General features: G+C 38.5%; 2 protein-coding genes across 4 annotated transcripts in view; one reads left to right on the top strand and one right to left on the bottom strand.

Annotated features, from left to right (window-relative positions):
* Positions 1-19: 19 nt before the first annotated feature.
* adma (adrenomedullin a) lies at positions 20-2,011 on the bottom strand. The gene is made up of 4 exons (XM_026319609.1): positions 1,876-2,011; positions 1,178-1,280; positions 941-1,063; positions 20-787 (listed from the first exon to the last, which is right to left on the bottom strand). The coding sequence occupies exons 2-4, from the start codon at positions 1,270-1,272 to the stop codon at positions 490-492; spliced, it is 516 nt and encodes a 171-aa protein (XP_026175394.1). The 5' UTR covers positions 1,273-1,280; positions 1,876-2,011; the 3' UTR covers positions 20-489.
* A 3,117-nt stretch (positions 2,012-5,128) lies between these two features.
* Positions 5,129-27,692, top strand: part of sbf2 (SET binding factor 2) — an 80,430-nt gene continuing 57,866 nt past the window's right edge. For all 3 annotated transcript variants that reach the window (XM_026320582.1, XM_026320581.1, XM_026320583.2), the window contains exons 1-2: positions 5,129-5,283; positions 16,284-16,369. In XM_026320582.1, the coding sequence (XP_026176367.1) occupies positions 5,229-5,283; positions 16,284-16,369 (141 nt within the window). In that variant the 5' untranslated portion in view covers positions 5,129-5,228. The remainder of the gene's footprint in view (positions 5,284-16,283; positions 16,370-27,692) is intronic.

Raw genomic sequence — 27,692 nt, 5'->3', positions numbered from 1 at the left:
CATCTTCTCCTGATGATTCTTTTGACTTTAAGTCCAATGGAAAAGTGCAGACAAGACGGTTTGATGGAACATGATGGTTTTATCCCTAGAGTATAGCACTTATCAAAGTCCTGGCTTTGAGGAATAAGTGTGTAAAGTCCAAGAAGAGTTCCCTCTTTAAGACAGAGGTTGCATCCCTTGTGCCAGGTATTAGCACTCTTCCTTTTTTTGTCTGCCAAGCACGGAGCAGCACCTGTAGTTTATTCCACGCTGTGCCATCCAGTGTCTCTGAGTTAGCTGCGGCTGTATGCAGGTCTGCATGGCTCAGCAGTTAGAAAAACTCTGTGCAGCCAGTTTTGCTCTGATTCAGTCCTCATGCCTGGAAAAATGTGCTGGAGAATACTTGGCAAGAGTTTGAGGCATTTTGAGAATTTTAGAACAGAGCTGATTGGACAGTAACTCTGAACTACTCCCTTGCTTTTGTTCCCAACTCCTCTTGCACAGTCCCACTCATGTCTGTCTGAGGAGAGCCTCAAGCTTGTAAACTTGTGAGTCAGTTACGCTCCAAACTGGCCGCAGCCTGCCTTGATCTAGACTCAGAGTGACTCTGCGCACTGGAAGAGATCGCCGTCTTCGGCCGTATCCCTGCGGGCTGATCTTGTCAAGAGGGGCACTCTTGTGCTTTCCACTGAGCTGGTACAGGCGGTGTGCCAGGTCATGCACTGTGCAGGTGACCAATAAACAACCTTGACTTGTTGACTGGTTGGCTGAGTTTTTCGATCTCTTGGTTCGGACATTGTTGTTAGTGCTGCAAGTCAAAAGAAACAAGAGGAGCAGTTAGTTCCTGAGCTTTAATGTTTTATTCCTGTTCTATGACAAACAGAACTCATTTAAATGATAAAAAGGTATATGATAACCAAAATTGAGACAGTAGATTTTCATTGCATGGTTAGTGTTTTACCTGGAATGTGGCAGCAAGGTATCCCTGATGTCTTCTGTTCTGACAAACCCAGACTCCGCTGTCTTCTCTACTGCTACGCTGTCAAGATTTCTTCTCAGTCTGCTCCCTAGCCATATGCTTAGCCTTGGAGAGGAGAAGAAAATTCCATTAGCCTTAAGTAGATGATTCAACAGACAGACCATTTCTGTCACATCATGTATCGGATGAAAACATTCAATTATTGAATGAATGACTCACCTTTTTTTCAACTCCGGATTCACTTCAAGTTCCACACAGTGTGCTACTGTTGCCAGCAGGCAGCAATAGAGGAAAGACTGGAGGATCAGTTTCATTTTGACTCCTGTGGATAGTAGAAAATCATTTGTTATTTATCCCATAGATTTAATTTAACTGCATGAATTTCCTACTGTCCCTCTATGCATTTAAAAATCCCTCTTACAGTATTCTCACAGTGCCACACAAATGCTTTTCTTACACAAGAGTCCAAAAGCCAAGTCATTTGCACATATCATTCATCTATTTAAAAAGTTAAGCTAAGGTCAGATTTTGCTCGATTAAGTGAACCTGCAACCATGCTTTGGGCCCCTGGCCAATAATGCGAAGGACACAGTCTACCAATGAGGGTTCAAAATAGGTTCAGCTCAAAAGTCAAACAAAAACTAAAATGTAACTCAGGTCAAGTCACTGGATTAAATAGAGCACACCATGTTAATTGCAGCTAATAAACAACATATAATGCCTCCCTTAGATGCTTTAAATCTTGAAGGGCACACACATTAAGAGCTGACCTGCTTATATAACTAGGCAGATAACCTGTCCTTGTCTCTACACTTGAGCATGACCTCAAAAAAAAAAGGATAAAGCCATCAGCTGGAAGCAGAGCAAAACAAAAAAAAAACAAACACAATATCTTATTGAAAAGTAAGTGCACATACCTGTATTTTTTTTAGACTTCAGTTGGATGAGAAAGGTCTTCTTGTAGAATCAGCTGTGAAAAAACAAGTACTCCACAGGTCTCTTGAACTTGCCACTGGTTCTGAAAGGCAGCTGTGTCACTCTGCTAATAATGCCTACACACCAGACACGCAGCCTTTATACAGGATGGAGGAGGGGCTCATTGACTGACATACACAGTCTCTCATCCTTTTCCCCCACCCCATCCTTGCTTTGCTGTTGCTCATGTAGTATAACAAAGCAACACAATAAGAAGGTCCGAAGTGAAAATTAAAACTTAAATAACGAAGGAAGCAGATTTAGGCTTACAGAATAAGTGCAGGGGAGCCACTGAATCCATTTTCCACCAAGTAAAAACATTAACTTTTCTTCAGCACAGTATAACTGATGCCTCACCAAAGTTTTAAAATTATTATAAGATGTTGTTTGCTTCATTTCAGCATGTGAATATTATGACAAAAAGAACCTGTGACCATCGACTATTTAAAGGAAATACTACATTCAGTGTCCCAAAGAGAAAACATGTTGATCTCAGCTGACTGCTCTCTGTAAAAAAAAAAGTAATATAAATCAGAATAAACACAGAAGAAACAGTTTAAACATTTGCCAAATTGTTATACTTGAACTTTAATGTCCATGTATAGTTTTTCTGATCTTTTTTTTTTCAGTCCAATTGGCTAATTGCATAAAATAAAATTGAAGGAGTGTTTCCACAGTCTGCTTTCAGGGCACTCCCTGCCTTTGTAAATTTCCATATCAGCATGAACATACGCTATGCCCAACTGCAAAAACAATACAATCACTGTATTTGTTTGTCCAAGGAAACATTTGACTCTGGACTTTATTTTAATATTTTGATAAATACGAAATGGAATTTGTCAAGTATCTAAAAATAAATCAAGAGTCAGAAAATTAACATAAACATCATATGATGTTTGAAAAATATCGGCTGTTTGTTTGTTGCTTTTATAGATTATAAGTAATATGATTTCAATTTTCACTTTAGGAATGCATACACAAGAATGTGTCAGGTGCTGGAAAGCCATGAAGTCTGACTGTACATATGAGTCAGAGAACATCATCTTCTCATATTATCTGAGTTCATAGGCTGACCAATAAGTCACTCAAAACCTGCATGCAGTTTGTTTTACATGGCTATGTTCATGTCTGTTCATATATAAGCTAAAAAAAAACTTAAAGATATTTCAGACTAGAGTACTGAAAATTTTAGTTGAGTTTATATTTCAGAGCCTAACACAAACAGCCTTGTTAGTGGGGTTTATGAGGCAGATAAAGCCCAAAGGGAAGCACACGTGGAAAGTGCCATACACACTGAGGAAGTAACAACTTTTTGTTTATCACAGCTTTCATCCCACTGAACCACAGCTAGTGTAAAACACTAGCACGGAGAAAACACTGAGAATGTGATTCCAAAAAGTCTGAAATCATATCCAATCGCATTTAGTGTGTGAAATGTTGTAAATACCAGAAAAAATCCATTTGGTTTTATCAGTGTAGAAATTCCAGTGTCGAAAGTATCACCGGGTATGGTGCAAATTAACAGTAATGCTTTCATTTTTGATTTTGGTTTCAGTTTCAATGAAAAAGATAAATTGTGCGTCAGGTACTTTAAACATCATTTTCGCCAACACGACATTCTACTGTAGCATATCAGCATGCTATAATTCATATTTGACTGTATTTATTCCCTGACACAGAACCTTGCTGAGTTTATTTATAACTCTTGCAACCTCATTCCACACATGGTGTCATATTTTAAACTAAAAAAAATATATATAAATGTCAAACAGATGTGCTGTAAACCAGCAAATGTTTTGTAAGCACTTTGTAATGATAATTGCCTCCGGCAGACAAGTAATCCCCTCAACACAGTTTACAACAAGTGATTGTGCAATCAAGAAAACAAAATTTTGATGTAGCTTTTTAGCTCCTTATATAGCAGTCTCCTGTTATCATAGGATGAATGACAGTTTCTGTGTGACCTTACATGTTAAGCATGAGCAGGTACATGTGAGAGGAGCAACTAATGTAATTTCTGCCAGGAAAAAAGATGGTGTCAAACCCAAAGGCACACATCTTACAGATGATTCAGAAATATCACAATGCTATGATAAATCTAGAAATTTCTGTCGCTTGGAACTATGTGTTCTTCAAGTTCCAGTACCTTCCCATCATTTTGTGTAATGCCAAATCGCTATATGCAGACGCCCAGTCTGAAATTTTTTATGTTTTGGCTCAGGTTCAACAATTTGACTACTCTGTTTTCATCATCCTTTTACTTGCAAAACAATAAGTGGGATAGAAAGGCGGGGGCAGAAATTCAGTGGAAATTACTTGCTGTGCTTCTGTTATTATTGACAGTGACTGTGATTCCTGTCTTCCTTGCACACACACATTAACTGTGTTATTTCACAGCTTTCACTGTTTCCATAAATATTCAATATCATGTCAAAGGAAATTCCACTGGAAAAAAAAATGAAATCATTTAAATTCTTACAGCACACAAAATTGAGTACTAAAAAAAGCTCACACACACACACACACACACACACACAAAATGCATCCATGGAATAACGCCCAATCATTTCAAAGCCCAGAAAATAATCCTCTGCCATGTATTGAAGGCACTGTAATATGAATAAAAATGATGAATAAAATGATGAATAAATGATGATGAATAATGAATGATGGTAGCCCATGGCATGGCATTGGATGGTATTGGATGATGAATGATGAATGGTGAATAAAAACTGTGTAAGCCACAAGTTAACAAACATCTGATCCAGTTAAGAGTCCCTGGAACAAAATCTCTGCAACCTAAATTTAAATGATAGAAAAAGGGAAAAACTGGGTATCGAGTATAAAGGGTAGCATAATACTCTTTAATCTGGTAAAAATCCTATATTTTACACAGAACCATGGAGCATTTATTTAATACCTGTATCAACCATTTCAGTGAAGGTACCCTGGAGTAAGTGTAAAGCTGCAGGTCTCCAGAGATGTTAAAGAGTATCCATCCTATTGCCAGGCCACTGTTAGGGCATCAGTATGTGTTTAATATGAGCTGCAGTAAAATATAGAATATTAGTCTAACGCGGTGGCTGTCTGTTTGGGGGGACCTGTGCGTCAGGGCCAAAAATAAAGGCTCTGTTGGGACACAGTACTGTATTTGTAAACTCGTGGGCCCACGCCCATGGATGGCTCCTGCTCCTGCACGCAAGCGCAGTGACACTCCTTCTGTCAAACATGGCTGTGCTCTGGAAGAAGGAAAAATGCTGAATTGTGTTGGTATATCTCGGGAAAAACATCAGACATGGCTAGATTGGCTGATTATTTTATTGTCGTGGGATACGATCAGGAAAAAGCCGGTAAGTTTGGCGGTGGAGCCTCGCCGGGGCGAAGCTGAGGTTTGTGCCCAGGCCGTCAGTCAGTGTGTGGTGATATTGATGCTACTTTGTGCTTAGCTTAACGTTAGCCACACAGCTACCAGCCGAGCCTGGAAACACTTTCTTTTCTCTCACTAACCGGCCAGATGTTGACTGTAATCTGGCTGGCATGTGTTTACAGATCGAGCACACGCTCGATGGCGAGTCACCAGCAGATGTTTACACACGACGCGTTGTGCTGTTTGACTTGGATCCATCGAAACTTTTCATGGATCCACAATCTCTCACATCCTGTCCCTGTTGGCCGTGGGCTTGTCAGGTCCTGGGGGCAAGTTTCCCTGCCCGCTAATGGGACACACTTTGCTGAACGGAGCTCACTAAAGAGCCTATAGGACGAGTTGTGATCCCTCCTTGGTCGTGTTTGTATTGATGACTCAGTCGAGGTATTGGTGCCAGTGTTTGCATCCATGTTTTGAATTTTTGTTGCGTAATTTGGCAGCGGGGTGGACTTGCACCTTGGCTGTCCCGCACACTCTTTTTTTTTTTTGGGTCTGTTTTTACCCGATTTGATTTGTTGTGTTATATTTGCTTTTGTTTTGTTTTGTTTTGTTTTTTTTCTGGAAGAACTGGAAACTTTCTCATGATGGGCGTAACTTTATACAGCTGCGAGGAAAGGCAGTCCTTGTGCACAGTCCGGTCCCACATTCTCCCTCTCCCTTGTTCTGCAGTGGGACAGGAAGCTCCCCATGCTCCCAGCTGCATGCTGTGCCTCAGGTCCAGCCTCATTCCCGTCATCCAACACAGGGAATAAACTCTGCATCACTTTCCAAACATTGATTAGAGAAATAAATGAACTCCATTAGCATTGCAGATATGCAGTCTTCACATACCTCATAAATAGCTTATATCTCTGCATTGTGAGGGTCCAGTAAGGACTGTTGCTGGAGAAAGTAGAAATATTCAGCTAATCTGCCAAAAGGGAACAAATTAAAGTTCCTAGCCTCTTTTTAGTGGCGTCCATCCAGCACCATGTGTGTCAAAGAGGGGCCAGAGCAGCTGAATCCTCTTAGTCGCCATAGCTTGCTATTCACAATAGGTAAACAGTGTCTTTCATCCGCTCTGTGCATCCCAGTGAGGGCTGACAAATGAATTTTTTGTGCTGCAGGGACAAAATGTTCCTGGCATCACTAGAACAGTCTGAACAGATTCACATCTCACCACAAAAAGACTCAGGGACAGGGAGTTTAATTTTTTTTTTTTTTCCTCCGCTGGCCGCTGATGATGATGAGGTTGACTGTGAAGAGTGAAAGTCTCAGATTGTAGTTGATTAGGGTACAGTCACAGGCTTATGTCTCATCCACGTGTAAGCCCCTGTAGTCCTTCACTCCGTACTGCTTGTCTATTTTTCTTATGTTTTGCTCAGTGTAATGAAGCGTAACAAGCCCTGCAAAGGTACCATTGTTTGTAAGCGAAACTGAAACTGAAAAATCTTAAATGAGTCTTATTGAAATGCAGGGGAAAATGAAATACCACTGTTTAGAGAGGGCTGTCTTTTCCCAGTGACGATGGATACCGGCAGCCAGTCTGGTCACAGTAATGTCCAATAAACAACAGATTTTTCCTGCCCACCTTGCTCATTAATTCAAACCAGAGATTCCTCCGTGGGTCATCACTGAGCCTCCTGCACAGAGCTGACTTTTGCTCCACTGGTCTGACCCAATTATACTAAATCAGTCTGTGGATACCGATAGTACGTGTACCCTTTAATAAACCCCAGTTTTAACTTTTAACATAGGAATAAACAAGGTAGTGCAGAGGTAGGAATACAGGTGGATACAGTACAGTGGGCTTGGAATAATGAATAGTAAGGATAGTATTGCAGAGAGAAGAGTAGAAAGTGCTGTGTGGTAAATACTCTTGCTAAATTCTGATTATCTTGCAGTGGTACAACCTAGTTTCACTGACTTGCTTATATTGCTTGTGTATAAATCCACTCTATGTTTCTCCAGCAGGATGATTTGTGATATTTTCATTGTAAGGCTTACTTGGCACGACAGACAAAAAGTAGAAGTGCGGTGCAACTTCAAATTCTGTAGTTTATTGACATGAGATGAGATAAAGTTTATTAATCCCTGAAGGGAAATTCTGGAAATACAGGTTATTGTTGACCTTAAAATGTATCCCAGGTACTGTTTGTAATTTTAGTGCTTGACTAATGTGAAAATAATATGACCTAAGAGACAGATTCCTCTATTGGAAACCTGATCAGTCTGTTTTCTGACGGCCGATGTCATGAGCTTACAAACCTTGGAAATATTTTCATGTATAATGTTTAAATGTGAAAACAAGGATGCACTCTGTACTGCTGCTTCATATTTTATATTTCACTTTTGCAGTAGGACACTTCCTCTTTACTATCATTGAGTGTATATGGTCTGATGTGCTGTTCATCATAAACTTCTATTTGCCAAATGAAAATGAGGAATTTGCCCAGATGCTTTTCTTGAACAGATTATTGGATGGCTATCATCAGTCTTTATTGAGTCAAACTGTTTTTGGAATGTGTTTCACAGAGAATGGGCCCAGTCTCTACTCTGAGTGACTTTATGGTTTGGATTTTCTGGTCTGGACCTGGGGAATGGCTTATGTAACCTAGGACGATCCTGCAGAATAACAAAAATGATTAAATGGTCAAGAGCAAAATGCTTCCATCTGTTGACTTTTGTGACTGTTTGATGTTTCTAAGTGTCAGAAGATGTGTATCTGTAGAGATGCAAATATTCAAGCCTTAGATGTTGGCATGACCCAAATTCACATGGCATGTCAATGTTAAGCATTATTAAATACTTGCACCAATTATGAGTCCATGCTAGGTCCTGTCCTCCAAAACCTTCCTGAATTGACTTTCTGTTATGACTTTTTAAAGAGTGTTTGTGCTGGTTTTATTAGCACACCCATAAGTAACATACTGTGGGAAAAAAAAAACATCTTTTGAAAAACATCTTCTCAAAAAACCAAATCACAATTTGGACCTATGAGAGCTTTGTGTTTGTTCTTCTTGCAGCATTGTCTGATTGCAACATGGAATGAAAATCTGGGGTTCTTCTTCCCAAACATGACAAGCGTATGTTTTTTAATTTTCTATTTGAACAACATGCTGCATTTCTCATAATTGAAGCTCGTTTTGCAGCGTAGCAACATTTTCACAATAGCAGAATGTTGTTTACGAGGTTGTTGTTCAGTGAAAGGCTCCATTTTTATCATTCTGAACTTTTTCAGCTTTTGTCTAAAAATATGTTTCGTAAACAAGGTTGAACAAAGCGCTGACTTTTGACAATCAGTCCAAGATTATATTTGACAGTTGTTTATATATACTAGGGTGATGGCTAAAAGCCACATGTTAACTTAGTATTACATTTGGCTAAATGATGCCGTAAAGCAAACATTTTTGACTGACTTTAGTGACTGGCTCTTCCAACAGCTGGAGATGTTGATTTCATGTTGCAGATGCCAGATCTTGAAGGGCTGCCATGTGTTGTGGTTGGTTTTCTAAATTATTAGTTATTTATATCAAGTTGAGCAGTCTGTATTATTTTATCAGCAGTAACATAAACACATGTCAAAATGGTGGTTTGCTCATTGCTAGTGGAGTAATCTTTTTTTTTTTTTTTAAACTAAATTAGCAGCATAGTTAGAACTTAAGACTATTATATGTGAACGTGCAGCTTGTAAGTGGTTTCTCCATTTTTCTAGTAGTGGGTGATAAAGAGTTATGACAGCTTCAGCATCATCTCTGATATCAAATACATTTTTGCATAGGGACATTATGAAACATTATGAACTTTTTAAATGCACCTGTGACATGGATTGGATATATACTGCTGTCAGTGACAATACTGTTTTTTTTTTTTTTTTTTACCTATTCTATGCACTTTTTAAGCTTTATCGCTTATACACAGGAGAGACTGTAGCACTTACATTATCTACTATTTTAGAATCTACTTTAGTAGTGAGTAGTTTCAATATGCAACCTGTACAAATGTTGCCATTTCCATAAGAGAATGACTTTTGCAGAATCACAGCCACCAGTGGTTTACTTCACCTTTTCATATCTGTCCTATGACCCTAAGATGACTATAGAGATTTATCAGTAAAGGCTATCAGATCAAGTAGCCATGGGCAGCAAATTTGAGTGTTGTATTATTTTAGCACCAATAGGTTACTTATCACCCTAATGTGAATCAGAGGAAGATGACAGATGTGGGATTGTTTTCCTTCTGTTTTATGTCTTGGATTTGCTGGTTCCACTGATTATTTTCTTTTTACTTCACATTTGGCAGCTTTTCATTTGGATTTAAACTTTGTGGTGAGAGGCATCCTGACCACATTGGAGGAGTTCCTTCCTTTTGTTGCAGAGTTTAAAACTCGTAGGGAAACTCCACCGGCTACTGTTACACTACTTGCATTTTGTTGTTAAGGTGTTATACAGTCAGAGCTTTGTGATTATGCAAACTCTGCTGAAGGTCTTGTCAGGTAACAGTTTGCATTATGAGAGTTAAAATCTGATACTTGAAACAGGTATGTTAGTGGAATATAGTTTAAAAAAATAAACTCTAAAACATTAGGTCACCCCTTTCTGAGTCATGCTGACCATTTCCTCAGTCAGATGAAACTTTATAACTGAATGACTGCAATATTTCTTTATTTCAGATACAGATACAGTTATAATGTTGAACCAAAATGAACTCAGACCTTGTTGTTAACTCAGACAAGTGTCATATACAAACACGTTGCTCAATTGTTTGTTCTTTTTGAAGAAGTGCTAGTCACCATGTATGCACAGTTGCAAATGGGGTGCACAAGAAACAAAGCCTTGAACCACTGACTGGCTGAAAGCATGTGTAAGACAGTAGTAAGTGGTGCTGTGCACAGCTTTTGTCTTTCCTGAGCTGAGGGAAAAGGGCAGTGATGAAAAGATAATTGATTATATAGAGAATTTTGAGAACCTCAAATGTATGGAATGTCAAAATTCAATGCCAAAAACAATGCCAAATGCCCTCGCCATCATCATAGAGGAACATCAACAAAATGTAGTGTGCACTATTTTCATTTTATTACAGCTTCTCCCAGCATTTTGAACTGCTCTTTTTTTTTAAAATATGGTCCATGATGCTCTCTTTAGAGGCCGGATACGGATATTTCTGACATCATCAGCTAATCTCTGATACCCTTTTGCCATGCAAACATCACCACAGTCTATTCCTTTGCATGCCATTCACACAGAACCTCCAGAACAGTTTATATAGCTTCCTGATAATGGTCATCTCATCATCAGGCCATGCAAGGTCTCCTATGCTTCAGCAATGATATTAAGGGGAAAATCTGCTGGGATGTGAATGCTCACTTTTAAATAATAATGCTGTACAGCCCCGATAGAAACAGGTCTATCTTCAAGCTATACAGAACAGTGATGGACTAAAGTGATGAAGAGCTGCTCCATGTGACAACATCTGTCTCAGATATGCTGAAAGGCATTCTGACCACATCTGTGGTAGCTTTATTAGGATGCAGTCACATTTTCTAATGCACATCTGGAAAATCTACACTTAATGTCTATTACACCCCAAATATTTGGATGCAATATATATAACCAAACTTACTGTATATGTATACTGTAGTGGAGAAAATTAAATAAATGATACCTAAGAACTTGCTCCAGAACAATCCACCTGTGTGCATTACTGGGCCAAAATCAGGTTAGATGCTGACGTTAATGTTACGTAAACTGGCAGAGTCCACTGGTGGCCTCTCCATAGATGGTAAAGTAAGCATGGCTGATTTAATCAACAGTAACAGCAGTAAGATAAATCTAGAAGATGAATGGAGTTTTTTTTTTTACCCAAGAGGAGAAACATCTCCTCTAATCAAGTAACACTAACAGCTTTTACTGTGTGGTTTTCCACTTGTTGTTGAGACTATGCTAAATCACACAACTCACTAATAAATCACTACGTTCATTCACGAGTTGGAAGCCAGATGTATCTGTGTGTGTGTGTGTGTGTGTGTGTGTGTGTGTGTGTGTGTGTGTGTGTGTGTGTGTGTGTGTGTGTGTGTGTGTGTGTTGACTTGCACTAAAGGCTGAGGTCTCAGTAGAGTTGGAGAATTCAGATTTATTAATTTTCTGCAATATGAAAAAAATTATGTAGATATTAATTTATAAAATAATTTTTGTAAAGATTCACCGATTAGTCAGTATCGTGTTGTTAGTTTGTAAGTTGTAAGTCATTTTTTTTAACTTGATTCATCTTTTCGATTCAGACACCTATGCATTCTCGTTCTTATGTGCTGACAATTCTGCTGAGCTTTCATTAGCAGGGACCATCAATCCCAGTTCTCCTTTATCCTCTCTGAGCTGCATTAACAAATAACAGGAATGAGTTACATCATGTGACAATCAGTACACAGCAAGAGTGACTCAAAAACAAATCCAAAGTGTTTGGCGTGGTGAAAGGAAAGGCTCCGACAGTTATAGTAAAATGATTCAGTCTGAAGAGCAGTGGGAAAGATAAAAACAAATGTTTCCAGCCCAGTTAAATACAATAAAAGTTGTTTTGGTGTTTACAATAACCTTGTGAAGATCAATGCAGCAGGATGAAAAAATCCTGGTTACATGTTTTAAATGATACTAATGTGGTGGTCCTGACCACTTGTACACTTTCTTATATTCATAAGAAAAACACTGACAAAAAATTTTGTGCGCCCACAAATTGAAAATATAAATCTGTATATACAAGTGTTTCATAAAATAGGCCTTGTGGGAGTAGGCATTGTGTTGTACTGGACTGTGCAATTCTCTAACAGCTTATTCAAGGCTGCTTAGTCTCCAGTTACTTAATTAATATGTCCCCTAAGTCTTTCAGGACAAAAACCTAAATATGCAGATTTTATATAGCTGAAACACAATCCAGTCCTGTATTGAACTGGAAATGAGTCATGCACTTAAACATGATTACACATGGGTTTAGACAGGTTTGTTCTTGTTGTTGTTTCAACGTCTTCTGCCAAAAACAAATAAATAAATAAATAAACTTGATTTTTGGACTTCATCCCCCTTGCGTTTTGCTAGCGGATGTTCAAATTAGCATGTTCCTGTTCAGGCCTGTGTTCCATTATCCTCGCTCATGGGGTTCTTTATAGTTAGCAGGGGGGTAGTATTTAAACGCATGGCTTGTTTTAATACAAGAGCGCAGCCTCGTGGAATGTGAGGAATTTTGTCATTTATTTTCATCCGTGGTTGAAAATTAGAACGTGTAGTACTCGGAGCATGTGATTTCAATTAGAGCGGCTATAAAAGTCCTAAAAAGACGGTCAGACAGGCTGTTGTTCTGGCACCGCTCTCTGTGCAGCATCTGGACACAAGCTAAAGGTAACGCCAAAGTAACCAAAAATAACCAACAACCAAGTCCCTTCTGTTTAACCTAATTTACTTCCTAACCAAGACCCATTCCCCACTTAGTCTCCTCGTGAATAATAATAGTCGCTCTCCTGGACAGGGGTCTAGGTTTCAGGGAGTTGTTGAGGGCTGGAGCCAACCATCGGGGGACCTCATGTCATCATGATGATGTGCAGCAATTCGTTTTTCTGTTTGTTGAAGCAGTTCGCCTTGATTGTGTCTGGTATCTGAACTTTGGCCAGCTGTGACATAGGGGCTATGTCCGCTAAGTAGTTTGCTGCATCATGTATTTGCCTGTGCTGAAGTGCATGGAACAGCAAAATGGATCATGGCCCACTGAGAACCTGATTGAACATTTATTTCTGTATGTCAGTAACAATGCACAGACCAGTTAATAACTGTGATATGTTCAGGATTTCATTAAATATCTTGGACTTAGGAACCATTATAAACAGCTGGGCCATGACACACACACACTAAATGTATATTAAAAGAGCTGCTAACCCAGTTGCGAGGTAGGTGCCCACACACTAACTCTCTCAATGTGCTTCTTATGACTGTCAAAGGACTGCTGGTCTTTCTGTTTACTCAGTGGAAACACAGAGAGCCTGACAGCTGCTGGTTATGGCGTGTTACCTCTGACTACCAGCACCAGAGGAATGCACATTGCTAATCATACTGCACTGTGCAGTTCCGTGGGTCCTCACACTGCCAAGATAGTTTGTATAGTTTTGAGCCAAAGAGGCAGGTAGATAAGTGCACGTTTAAAGGGCATAGATGACATATTATTACATTGGTCTTGATTTCTTTAACAAAATTCCTATATACAGTATCTCTGCTTATCCATATTAGTTAATGAATTTCAATTAAACAGCTACATGTATGTAATCTCTCTTTCTTGCTGTCCCATTTTCCATTGGCTTATTAAACGTGTCCTAACTGTCAAATAGTGACTAAGAGTTTAAAATAATGTTTGGATGAAGTCATGGGGTCAGACAATGCAGATCGACAGAGAGCACATTGTGAAACAGACCTTGAAATGCTGTTTTTGGCACGTTAAATAGGGAACATTTTTCTTTAATTAGATATATTTTCCATTTATTAGCTTTCCAGATTGCTAAAAAGGAACGTTGCAGTCATATATCAATTCCTAAATACATAGTGTGTTGTGTTTGCATTCATGTCAACATGAATTATTACATCCAATTTAGGTTTCATAGTTTTGTAAGACCCAACCATATGGACTCCAGTGGGAAATCTATGAGGGAGTTATTTCACTTGTAAAGCTTTCGATAGTCAGCCTCACAAATCCGTGTGGGTGAAGTTCACTACACCTGCTACAGATCACTACACAGCTGTGTCAGTCAGCAGTAGGCTAACTATGTACTGTATGCCTTCGTGTATTTTACACTGTACGTAGTGTGCTGTGACAAACACAAGACTTTGTATTTAGGCTGTGATAAAATACTAATTAACAAGCTGTGTCTTGTATGTATTTTGGCAACACATTTTAATTCTATAGAATTTAATAGAATTAAAAATATATATATATCACCAATTTGAACATGTTTAAAACATAATTTTTCAGTGAGGATTGTGACTTTTTGTCTGGGGTAGTGACCATAACCAGTACAACAGAGTGAATGGGATTTGCCTTTCACCAAAGAACAGAACAGTTTTAAGTTTCAATTTGGCCTCAACATAATAGGGAGATATGAACATCGCAGTAATCAGTAACAAGACACAGTAGTTGGACGTGCGGCTTTGGTGTCAAATTTGCAGATAGTTTTGTGGGTTTCGTGATTTAACAGTGAAGATATTACCTCTGGTGCCTATTAGTTTAACTCTGATTCTGTCTCCTCCCCAATATTTTCTTGTCAGAGTATTATCACAAATAAATGAATGGGCTTCTCACTCCTGTGATCTGCTGTTATCTGCTTTGTGTTAGTGGTATAAGTCCCATATCTCACACTTGGACCACATTCCTCCAGAAACATCTTGAATTAATCACCCGCCCCCCCACACACATTTTTTTTTGTTGTTTTTTTGCAAATATTGTTGATACAATTGACTAAATGTACAGCTGCCTTTTGAAAAAATAATGAAATGCAATGTATGTTGCTGTAGTGAACAAAAAGTTTGTTTTGGAGCAGTTGGTATTAACCATAATTTGCAACAAGCAAATAATATTCTTTTGTTTAACCCAATCTGTGCATACAATAAATGCCCTATAGAGTGGCTTCTTAACTTGTTCTTATATCATTCCTTTTAAGTCTACCTACAATTAAAGTGGGTAAACAAAATGCATGAGAAGACAACTGTTAAGGTAAAAGTCATATTTGCCATTTGCTCAGGCTGACGGTTGTGTTTTTAGCTCCAAACCACATGCTGGTACAAATAACACAGTGACTAGTTGAATATGCACTTAACACAAAAACAGCACAAAGAATTCATTGATGGAACTTCTCCCTAATTCACTGGAGCATTTAGCTTCACTCATTTAATCGGGCTTCTTGATTCTTTATTTCAAGTGTCTGTCAGATTTGCTTTCATTTTGTTATGTCAACAAATATGGGTCCTTCTTTTTCCAGTAAAGATTGTTCACCATTCACATGTTTTGCAATTAAAAGCACCGTTTAGATTTCTGAGAAATTTCTCTTTTCCAAGAAGCTTTTTTTGAAAGTCCGCATAAAATCATCTTCATCACTGTTTTCAAAGTATATGAATGGCCTTTTCAAAGAAAGGAACTATTAGGAAACCTACAGACTGTTGCGAAATCTTTACACTCCACTTAACTATTATACTGTGGCTGTGGACAGGCATATTATATTTTTTTATATGCTCATATTTTATTGATCTGTAATCTTGCTCTTGATTATGCCTCCCTTTGACTTGTTTTGTGATGTGGTCATATTGAGTCAGACCTAATAATAAGATATATTTTTACATTTCGTAAATTAACTTTGTGTTTAGGAAAGTCTGGAAATGTTTTTAGATCATAGTGTGCTTTTGTTTTTTCACTTCATGTCAGGATTAATCTGAAAGAACTCGATAAAAGTTACAAACATTGACTCTATGGTACACGTCTGGGAAAACAGTCCAATGCAAGATGTCTTGTGGTGTGGTGCAGTTCTTGTTCGTATTATGTACGATTGTTTTTTGATTAAGGAAGTGGGATATTTAAATGGAGGCACTTTTGCACCTTATATATAGTTATTTAAATACATATTGTTTGAGTTTGACTTGTTAGAGCTGACAATTCAAAATTCAAAGCATTTATTGACTTTCTATATGACATATTATATAGTGATTATATGACTTTCCATACTAGTGTAAATAAAAATATTTGTTATCTAATATTGCTGCATACTTTTGCAAACCATGCAATGCCATACACTGAAATTGTAAATCAACATCTTGATAATAATGTATATCACTGAATAACTTTAAATCCCATTTAAAAAAAACATGCAGAGCTCAACATGCCATGATGGTCTGCACTGACAGATGTTTGTCATTATATCTGCAGGTTCAGGAGAGGGATGTGGAAAGATCATCCAGCGATTCCCTAAGAAGGACTGGGAGGGAACTGCCTTTCCTCAGGGGGTGGAGATGGTGAGTGTTAACAACAACTCCTATAAATTCAAAATATTTCAAACTGGGTATACTGTAGTGTCCTGGGTTGGCTGCTGAGATGCTGTCCTCTTAACATCTAACATTAAAAAGATTTTTATTCAATATATGATTGGAAGTACTGTAGCTTCAATAGATCGAGTCAATAGACAATTGCATATTACATTTCCTCTTTAGAAAAGTTAATTATCAATCAGTAAGTGATTAATCACTGTGAAGAGTTTAATCAGTCAGGAATCTGCTACTGTGCACAAATTTGCTGTGGTGATGGTAGTTTTGCTCCTACATGTACAACTTCTACATCGCAAATATTTGTCAAGAAAACAAGAACTCTGGCCTCTCTTCTCCCGTTTTGCATGATTTGATGGCAGCTAGAAATATCTATCTATGTATAATTGACAGACTGGTGCCTGAATGCTTGTATGATTATTGTGGCTGAGACTTTTGCTCACAATTTCATATTGATAACAGGAGAGCAGACAAATATCTGGAACAGATGTAAGTTAATATGTGATGTCCACATGTTGTACAGTGTTTTTCTAGTTAGTGAGTGTCCTTGTCCTTATGACCCTTACCCATTGCCAGCCTCTTGATTGCATGTTTTCTTCCATGTGAAATTTTAATAATATAACAAATATGTGTTATGCTTAAGCATTTTCTGTGCCTCAAAATGACTGATTATCCCCAGGGAATGTTTTAATTGCGCATTTGGCCTTTGGAGCTTGTGCAGTAGATGTTGGCATTTCCTGTTTCAGATAAATTCATTGATTGTTTACTCAAAAGTTTGTTTAAAAACCTTTGCTTATTCACTAATTGGGGAAGCCCATTCTCAGGATAGTTTTTTTTTTTAATGTAATGTCCAGTCTATTATCTGGTTCCCATTGCTGTGTCCAGCCACCTATTCAGGAATATTAAAGGACCAGTTGCTTCTCTTAGCGTTTCTGCAGGGCCACTAAGGAGTTTGTGTAATATCACTGCTCTTTTGTTCTCTTCAGCCAACAACCTTTAAAACACTTAAAAGTCTAGATTTTTGGATTATGTTTCTTTTCTATTAAAAACGCATTTTCAGTTTATGCATCACCAACAGATACAGTACATGTATGGGTGCAGTCAAATCAAGATTTCTTTGTCCAAGATTTACAGGATGCATTGCTGTAGATCCTTAGACCTTTTGTGCCTAAATAAATGTTAGATGTTTTTACTGTGCAGTTGAAGGTATGTTTTGTGTTTGGTGGAAATCACAGAGGGTCAGAAATCCCAACTAGAGCTATATTATTTAAGAGCCAAGTGATACAGAGCAGCGCAGCAGCAGGTGTCGAGGTCAACAGGTTGCATAATATGGGTCAGATATCTAAGCCAAGATAAATAAGAGAGCTAATCTAAACATTAGCCTTCTCCAACAACCCATGTTTAGATGAGGTAATTGTTTTTTCACTATGACAAGATCTTTTGTATAAAGACAAATACAATCTATAACCTGCATTTCATATAGTATAATACTGATTTTGAAATGTAACATTCAATTTTTGTTGGAAAAAGTATTTTTTACAGAAATAGTGAACAAAGTTTTGTTGGCTTTTAAATTGGCAAATGATGACCAAGAGTTATTACAGGAGCAGCTGAAATGTCAAGCTCTGTGCAGACATAGTCAAAGAGATTCTATTATAACGTGATTCTTGTTTATGCAGTGGTATTTATAAGGCAATTGAGGACAAGTGAGGCTGTTATTCCAGCACAAATAGACATATTGTGAGTGGGTGGCTTGAATGGCATGCAGGCGTCTTCCTGTGTAGTTCACTGGGTCTGTTGGTGGCCATCAAGAGTGTCTTGTTGTGGGTTATTGCTTAGAAACGAGCTGTGGTGACTGGTGAAACTATGAAAAATTAAACAATGAAAACATGTCCGGCCAAGGGTCAGGTAGAGTTTTGGGGGTTAAACTTTTATTGATATAAGGCTGAAACCCTAGCGCTGGTCTTTAACCTTTCAGTGACTGAGGGATGAACCAGGATGGCTCTCCCAGCATCATCCCTCAAGTATCCTGCTGTGGTGTCAGAGTTTTAATATAGAAACATTGCCAATGCTTAGCAAAATCTATTACTTTACTGTTTCCAGATGTCATTGAGGTCCTGCATACCAATTTTTTTTTCAGCTGTGTGGGTGTGTGTGAATTGTTTCTATTCCATCTCACCAAAGTGAGTCCCAAATGCTGCTTCTTTATGTGTCAGCCTAGACAGAAATTGAGACATACTGCAATCCCCAGTGTCCGAAGAATGGATAAGGCATAATGTGTCTAATTGAAGACAGGGAGCCCCAGGTGAAAGAAAAGGATGTAATGCTAGCCCTGTTTTTTATGCCCTTTTTGGCAAATACCCTGCATATTTGCTAGAACTTACACAGATTATGTTCTTTTGAAACACAACCACATGTACATGCATTGCATAGAAGACTGGATAACATGCTGAATAAGATTCATATGTTGACGTCTTCAGTTTTAAATGAAAAAAGCACCCAGAGGAGGAGGAATGAGGGGGTTGTTCCAGAAATTTGCTTCTCTAGTGTGTGTGACAAACTTTGGTCAAGAGCCAAATTACTGAAATTCCAACTTTGAAGCTTTAATGAAGATACACCATAGTGTTTAACAGACCCACTAAGCAATTTGCATTTTGACTCTGTTTTCGGCTGGTATGTAAGCCATTATTATTTGCAGATTTCCTCTACTCCATGAAAAAGAAAATGACTCATTTACAAACACTAAGGAGCACATCTGTAGAAAACAGCAGATGAAGCACGAAAAGCATTTTGCGGTCACAACAGACCCCCAGCAAACTAAATAACCACAGATGAGGAATGCAACAAGAAAAAGCGTTTACAACTTGTGTTAGGAAAAATGTGTTTCTAATCTTCCAGGCAAGCGATGATGATAGAAACCTTTCAAATCCTCATGTTTTGTCAATGAGTCAGGCCTGTAGATGGACCTTCCCGTATCAAGACACAATCTCTATGGTACACCGGAACATGTAGAGTTAGTGATACGTTCATGTAGGAGGTTTGCCATGAATAAACCGCAACATTTTAGAATGATGATTACCTAACTAACACTGGTAATGACTAACACTAACATTACCAAGTGACATTATCTCGTACCAGACTGAACACTTTTTGATATGTGCACAATAATATCAGAACAGTCCGTTGAGGAAAAGTACTTCTTACACATTCATTGGCAGATTTCCTTGAATCATACTTATTTTGTTCCCTTTTCTCTGATGAACAGGATATGGATTACGTGACAGAAAAAAAGTGCTTGAGCTGTGGGATTCTTGAAATGAATAATCCAATGAGAATAAAGTTCATTTTAAATAATGAGTTTAATTACATATATGATTAAAAGGACTAATTTGGGATGTTTGTTTCATTACAACATTCATTTTTTTAAAGTTTACGGTACAGCCTACATTTTGTTATTTACATTTACCATCAGATACTTTAAAGCAAAGACTTAAAATCGGAAAACTGCCACAGGGAGGTCTGGAGTTACCTTAGTGTTTACTTACAAGAACTGTGGAGTATTTGTTACTAACAATCACTTCTTGTAGATAACATATTGCCAAATGTGGATTTATGAGTTTCTTCCTTTGTTACTACATTGTCCCCAGTGAGTCCTTTAGACATGTGCTGCTAACAGGCACCATTTTCTTCATGTTTACATTTAATTTGCTATATTAATTAAATGGGTGTAAAATTTGCATTGTAAGACAGCAAAATGGTTTTTAAATTGATCTGATCCATGTATTAGTGATTGAATGGAGTAACGAATACAGAGTCTGCTTTTGTAGATTGCAGAGCTTGTAAATTGTAAATATTTACTGCTAACGTCGTAGGAATTGAATTGAGTACTTTAAAGGTTTTTTTTTTGGTCCTTTTTGATTCACTGTTAGAAATACTGAGCTCATTGATATTTTATTTACCAAATATTGTTTACGTTTTTCAAAGTTATCCATCCATCCATTATCTATACCCGCTTATTCCTAACCAGGGTCACAGGAATCTGCTGAAGCCTATCCCAGCTCTCTTTGGGTGAAAGGCAGGGGTACACCCTGGACAGGTCACCAGTCCATCACAGGGCCACATAGAGATAAACAACCTCACACACTCACACTCACTCCTATGGGCAATTTAGAGTCACCAGTCAACCTGACATACATGTTTTTGGACTGTGGGAGGAAACCAGAGTACCCGCAGTAAACCCACGCAAGCACAGGGAGAACATGCAGACTCCACACAGAAAGGTCCCTGATGGGTTGTGAACTCGGGCCCTTCTTGCTGTGAGGCAACAGTGCTCGCTCGTGCTGCCCTTTTTTCAAAATCAGCTATCCTTTCCACATTATGTGGCCCTTATTAGTCCCACAATGGGGAAATTGCATTACCACCCAAAGTGCACACACACACCACAAAGCAGTGGGCAGCCAGTGCTGTTGGGGGTCCGGTGCCTTGCTCAAGGGTCTCACTTCAGTCGTGGTATTGAAGGTGGACAGGGAGCTGGCTATTCACTCTATCCCACCAACAATTCCTCGACACGAGACTCAAACCTGCAATTTTCAGGCTACAAGTCCGACTCCCTATCCATTAGGCCACGACTAGTATTAGTGACACACTCAACACTGAAAATGACGTTCAGTCCATTACATCTAGTCTAGATGCTTTTGTCATGTTTCCCAGGAGGAAATAGCCCGAAGTCAGTCAAAAAGGATCATTTGATTTGAGGTGCTGATGTTGATGCGCTCTGTGTTTAGGGCTAAGGTGACATGTACAGGAGGAGATCCTCTATCTTAAGGGTCTTTTCCAACTTTTCCCTGCCCTTGCAGCTTCTGATTGGCTGAACACACTTGAACCAGCAGTGGGTATGGCAGGGATAAACAAACAGGTCTGGACTGGAGTTAGATCCCCGCTCTATCTATAGAAAAAATTATAGGGAGGAGAAAAAAAAAGCAATTTGAAAACATCATCTGGGAACTATTTTCTGGCCATATCAAATTTTCAGATTATCACTAATAAGGATAATAATACTGCTCTGATTGAATTATACATTTAATTGTGTTTCATTTTTCAGGTATTAGTTTTAATTGGTGCATACAATTGTTGGCATACAGTATATGCTTTAATTTTCCAGTAGACTGGCAGATACATCATAAAGAGACGGAGACCTCTCAATGCTGTAGCTTAAACGTTCCCAAAGGATTTGTTGTCAACACCTTTACCTTTGCCTTACATTTGCTGTACATTCTCCCTCCCTGATGTGTTTTAGACTTTGTTTTTCGAAGTTTGTAGGTGACCTGTCTTCACCTTTTAAAGTCTTAAAACCTGTAGCCTTAGGTGTATAACAGTGAAAACAGTGGGAGTCTAATATTGAGACTGCCCTGTTTCTAGTCACCACGTGTTGTGGCTGTAGGCGAGACGCTGAAGTACTGAACAATTGTAATCCTGTACTGGTCCAGTCCAGCACACAGTATGTGGTGTGGGTTTTGTGTTCCACTCAGTCAGCTAAGCAAGTGGAGTTGTTTCTCTGACCACATACCATGCCGGTCATCTGCTGGTTCGTCACACTGCATGCTCAAACATTTACAGATTTTTTTTTTTTTTTTTTTTTGGCCCAAAACTAAAGATGCAGCTCGACTGACAGCAACTAAAGCAAAATTACTTTAGTCTTTGCTTTTGCTTTTGATTACCATTCAGTTATTTCAGTCACCATGTTTTTCCACAAGACATCTTGGTTTCAATACCAAATGTCAAATGCAGACGTGGTGGTTGGTGGTGTCTCATCCCTCCACAGCTCCACCAAGACTTCATCTCTGCTGTCCTAAATATGAACTGTCAAGAGGGTGGTCAGTGTGGTAAACCCAAATCCATCTCCATCTAAACAGCAGTGACAACACTAGCACTACAGCTTGTCTTCTCTACAATCTATGATTTCAAAATAGGGAGGGGTACATCCCTTTAATCGTCATCTTCAGGTGCTTCCAAAATTTGTAATATGGTAAATGGGTTTTGGAGTCATTACAAAAAAATAAGCTTTTTCCCTGACTGTTTCTGAGAAATAGGTTTTACACAATTCTATATGTTTTGGATGGTTTACATGCATTTCTAAATATATGAATGCTATCTGCCAGAAATACACTACCAGTCAAAAGTGTTTGACAAATGTGTCCAAAGGTTTTGATGTGACATTATTGCAAATATTGTTTGTTTTGTCTGCAATACATATAGTGAAATACAACATCAACACATACTGTATGTACTGTTTTCTTCTGACAAAAATGTGTAGACATTAAATTTTATTGAGATTTCCTCTTGGGGCCCAGCTTCCTCTGATGAAGGAATTTGACCAGACTTGACCAGACTGTAAACATTTGTATCATTTCTCTTGTCTAGAACCTTGACTCCTTGAACTCCTCCCTTTCCCCCAAATCCCTGCTATAATGAGGCCCATGTCTTACACTTCCAGGAAGGATGCTCAAGATATTCAGAAACTGCTGGTGGAATGTGATTGGTTGATGTGAGTGCTGGGTTTGAAGAGTTTGGAGAAATTTTAACAAAATAAAGGGATTGTATTGCATATTGTCTCAGATTTGGCTCATCAGATTTTGGTCGATATTTGGTTCCAGTATGACCTCAGGTTTTGTACTTTGGTCATTTTCAGTTCGACTGAGAAATGAATAGCCCTTAATGCTGTGAGGAGTCATTCATCTGGCCTTGTTTTCTCAGCCGGTTGGATAAGCAAATTATGACAAAGCTTAACTGCATTGCTCATAATCAGCAGCCTTGGTTAGTCAGTTTTGCACTTCGTGCCAAACCACAGACAAAAGAATGTGGCTTAATTGTGCAGCTTGATTGACTGACTAAAGTGGCCATAACTTGACATGTCGTACTGCACGTCAGTCCTATGATGTTTGTAAAACTATGAGACAAAAACTAAACAGTGCATTCCTGTTAGCAGGATGCCGTTCTAGCCCAGGGGAGAATGCGATCATGTGTTTGTCAGGAAGATCCACACATGAGTAATCAATGCTTCGTGTTCCAGTGAAGCTAAACACTTCAGGAAGCAAAGCTAGAGCTGTCAAGCAAGCAGGACTTTTCCATGCTGGAAAGCACTTTGCGCTCACCAGGAAATGGGAATACACAGGATGAAATGAAGCCACAGTACACTGGAGAAGTTTAAGCTCATCATACACAAGATGAATTACAGTAGAGGCTTCTGGTCTTAATGGTTTATTGTTTATATGTGTAGTTATTGTAACTGGCACCAGTAGTCAGATAAGCAGGTCAAAGAGCAAAGTTTTCTAATACCCGGCCATCCTGTACTTTTCCTCCTTTCCATCTAAAGAGCTGACTGGCTCCTAACTTTCTCTAACTGGCTACTGGTGAATGGCCCAGTGGCTGATGATGTAAGTTAGATTCTTGCATCTCCATATTTACATTTTCAAATATACACATACTAGTTTCCTACATGTATGTTGTCCCTCTGTCTGTGCAAAAGAAGTTTTTTTTTTTTTTTTTTTTTTTTTTTAATATTCTGATATTTGCTTTTTAAAAAAATTTAGTTGTCATTCAAATATTCCAGCAAATCAAATTTTTGTTTATGCGGAGCTAAGGTCTAAATCGTTTAGTTACACAGGAAAACAAAACTGAAGTTTTAAAGTGAGTGCACTGTACAATGGATAGGATGTGACATCTTACACCTGTGTTCATTTCTGACAACTAGCAGTGAAGTAGGAACCATTTTCATTATGTGTGGCTACTCTCAGTGTGCTGGGAAATTATTCCAGGCCTGTAAAAAAAAAAAAAAAAAACAAAAACAATTCTTGGAGTGCATTCGGATATGATATGATATCTTTAAAGAGAGGATATGAGGTTGGACATCATGTTTACGGTACATCACAACAAAACATCCCTGATTGTTTTAGAACAACACTATATGTGGAGCTCATGTGGCCAAGTGCCAGGTTTTTTTTTTTTTTTTTTCCTCTTACTAATGGTCATGTGCACGTGAGTCTTCTGTTCCATTGACACGGTCATGGCAGTCCGGTTGTGACGCTCTGCTTGTGTCAAGTTGTACCCCTTCAGAGGAATAGTTTAAATTTTGATGCCACCATCTAATAGCTGATTGTGTGGCTTCTTGAGTGGGAAATATTAAATTAACATGTTTAGTTGCTGGCTGGGTTATGGTCTTCACATAAAACATTTTTGTGAGTGAAGCTTTTTTTCTTTATGCTTAATTTGATATATAGTGTACTGCACAAATTTATCCTTCACACTGCATTAGAGGAGAGGAACTATACTTGTGGTTTAAAATGAGCTTGTTAAGGGCAGAAGTGAAACTGAGAGCCACAGTGAATTAATTTAGCCAGGGCCCCCACGAACAGGGGAGGAAGCACCTGCTCCACAGCTAGGTCACTATCAGCTATTATGTTAGTGTGCTCTTAAGCCCGGGGCTCAGCAGTCTGACGCAGGACAGCCATTGTACTGATCTACAACCTCAGGACAAAGATGTTTACTCTGCTCTTTCATTCATCACTCCATGAACACAGACGTGTTTTGATCTGTCGTGTTTACTTTTTACAAATTAAATAAAGAATCAGCCTTGTTTATCTTCAGCTGATGCAAGTTTAAAGAATCCTATAGCAGTGTGGTAACACTAGGCAAATAACCAAAACATAGTAAGTCTGGGCTGCTAAACTGGTGTAGGAAGATGCAGGATTTGTTGATTTTAAAATAAATGTATTCAGTCTGACCACATTTTAGGTGCCTCTGCCTGGTATTCTTGACTGAGACCAGTCATGTACTATAACATGAAGCACAATAAGAGGCACCTAAAATCTATTGATCTTACTGTATTTGGTACAAATTTGCTACAAATTGACCTTAAGACCAGTATTTTACCATGGCTGTCAGAAATGCCCAAATCATTGTGGTTTTTTGTAGTCTGCGGCTTCAATGCATGCACATTACCCGGTATTGGAGCTTAACAAAGCCTTCTTATTTACATGCAACATAACATTTGTTCCACTTAGTAGTCATTACCAGTTATCAACAATTTACTTAAGCTAAGTGTATCGTTGTTTATTGTACAAAGCCAACCACACTGTGTAGCCAGATATGTGAATTTAAGACACCTCACATGAATTGTGAAACTCTGTAGCTGTTACATTCTTTTAGCATAAATGTAATGTTGAGTAACAAAGGCAGGCATGCTCATATGCAACAGGTCCATCTTTAGCAGAATTCATTGATTATTTTTTCTCAAATGCCATAAGCATTACACAGTTTCTATCGCTGCAATGGGACTATATTTTGAGTTCTGCTTGCATTTTATACTATTCAGGTGGCTTTAATATGAATTTTGTCAGTAGAACCTACTATTAAGCAGTGTCTGGAAAACCCATGGACTTTCCACGGATGCTTAAAGGGAATTTTGCTGCCTTTTTGTTTTTTTTCGTACCAGATATTTCCCTGAACTATGATTCAACTCTTTTATGTTTGGGAGATATGGTGGTTGTTGACCTACTTTTGACAATACCAACACATAATGAAGTCCATGGAAGGTTTGGTGCTTCCATGCCAACTGTAAACATCACACAGGCTTGTTTTAAAGAGTAAGGATGCAGGACGGGATGAGCTGATGTGACGGTGGATTGACTTAAGTCTGATTCTCTAAAGGATCTGTTTTATTTCTGTTTTTGGGTTGCATGTGGTGAATTGGCCATATGTTTTTAATTTATGCTTTGTTTCGAAATAAATTGAAGTATTTGCCCTGAAGTGAACAAATCGTCCCCAGGGATCTTCGGGTTCAGCGGAATTGTCCATACATGCTTGTTGCTGCTCTGTGAATGGCTTAACAAACTACCCTTTACATCTTTGCTAAAAATACATGATATAGTAGGCTGTCTCTGGTGTTGCATTTCCTACACATATGGCATGCTTTAATTTGTTGGAATGTATTGTTTGCCATATTTGCTGGAAGGCTGTCCCACTATTTTTTTTTTTTTTTGATTTACTGTGGTCCATTATGGTTGTCTAAAAATATCTCTAAAATATACCATATGTGCCTGGTATTGCATAACTATGCAAATTGAAGCCAGGAGTGTTGGTGAATGTGGGGGAGCAGAGCTAAGGAATGAAACTGTGGAGTGGAGATGCTACCCCATAGAGTACTGAGTGATGGCACAGTAAATTGACTCATTGCAACCACTAAATATTATTTGGATAACTGTGCTATTATGGTCATTTTTCTGACAGTTTTGTTTCCTATTTAAATCTCACTGACACTTATTGAAAGAGGCAAGTGAGGGAGGGAGGCTGCTCCACCCAAAGGGGGACCAAACCACTCTGTGTTGTTTTGCTGCTCATCCTGCAGACCTGAGCGCTGGGCAGGCAGCAAGCCATTGACCTTCCCACCCCCTGGCCAGTCCCTCTCAGGCCCCTGACACCTTACACTTCACTTTCCGCCATTGTGCTGTCTTCCTGGCATGTGCCTTTTCTACACAAATGGGGAAGGAACAAGTGAGAAAGAATAGGTTGATGGAAGTACACACTGTAGCGCACATCTGTGACTAAGTTTTCCTGACCACATCATATTGGCAGTGACTTTACATTCAGGTTCCATCTACAGTTCACTTCTATTACATGAAAGTTTGAATAGTTATAGATGCTTTTTTCCCCACATCTTTTCCTTTCAGTAACAGCTGTTTTAAGATTTGAGATTTTTTGGCAATATGTTTACTTATTTTTGAGGTTTGCAGTTGTTTTGACATTTATGTTATGTTATTTCTTTTAGTAATGTTTTCTTTTTTTTCTTCTATTCAGTTTAGGGAATTTTTGCTTGCATCTTGATCAAAGAAGATAGCTTGGTCTGCTGTAAAAGAACAATCTGATGTTATTTGGTTTTGCAACTCAATGAACTTACGAAATAAGGTGTTTTCGGAAAGCAATTGTAGGATTTAGCTCATTTATGGTAAGACTCTTAAAAGGTTTTATGACTGTTCAAAACTTGTTTGTATTTCCTTAAGTGCTGGACTCTGACGGGTTGGGACCATAATAAAAACACAATAAAGTTGGTTCTATGCATGTTTCAGATGTTTCATACCAGAAAAAACACAGCTGACACAGGGAGAGACCATTCCCTGTGTTGCTTTGTCCTGAGTCATCTTCAGTAACGGGTGCTGTCCCAGTTATATCTAGTCTGTGCAGGCCTGACAAGGCATTAATGTCTCACACTATAGGAATGCGGACCTGCCCTCGTCAAGCAATG

This window comes from Mastacembelus armatus, chromosome 3 (genome assembly GCF_900324485.2).
Source record: "Mastacembelus armatus chromosome 3, fMasArm1.2, whole genome shotgun sequence".
Classification (NCBI taxonomy): domain Eukaryota; kingdom Metazoa; phylum Chordata; class Actinopteri; order Synbranchiformes; family Mastacembelidae; genus Mastacembelus; species Mastacembelus armatus.
The sequence above is the reverse complement of the archived record's forward strand: the minus strand, read 5'-3'. Positions and strand labels throughout refer to the sequence as shown.

Coding starts and splice junctions, on each gene's coding strand:
- adma (XM_026319609.1), bottom strand. CDS start 1,272: ATGAAACTGATCCTCCAGTCTTTCCTCTATTGCTGCCTGCTGGCAACA. Junction 1,064..1,177: donor AATCCGGAGTTGAAAAAAAG/GTGAGTCATTCA, acceptor CTCCTCTCCAAG/GCTAAGCATATGGCTAGGGA. Junction 788..940: donor ACCTTGCTGCCACATTCCAG/GTAAAACACTAA, acceptor TTTGACTTGCAG/CACTAACAACAATGTCCGAA.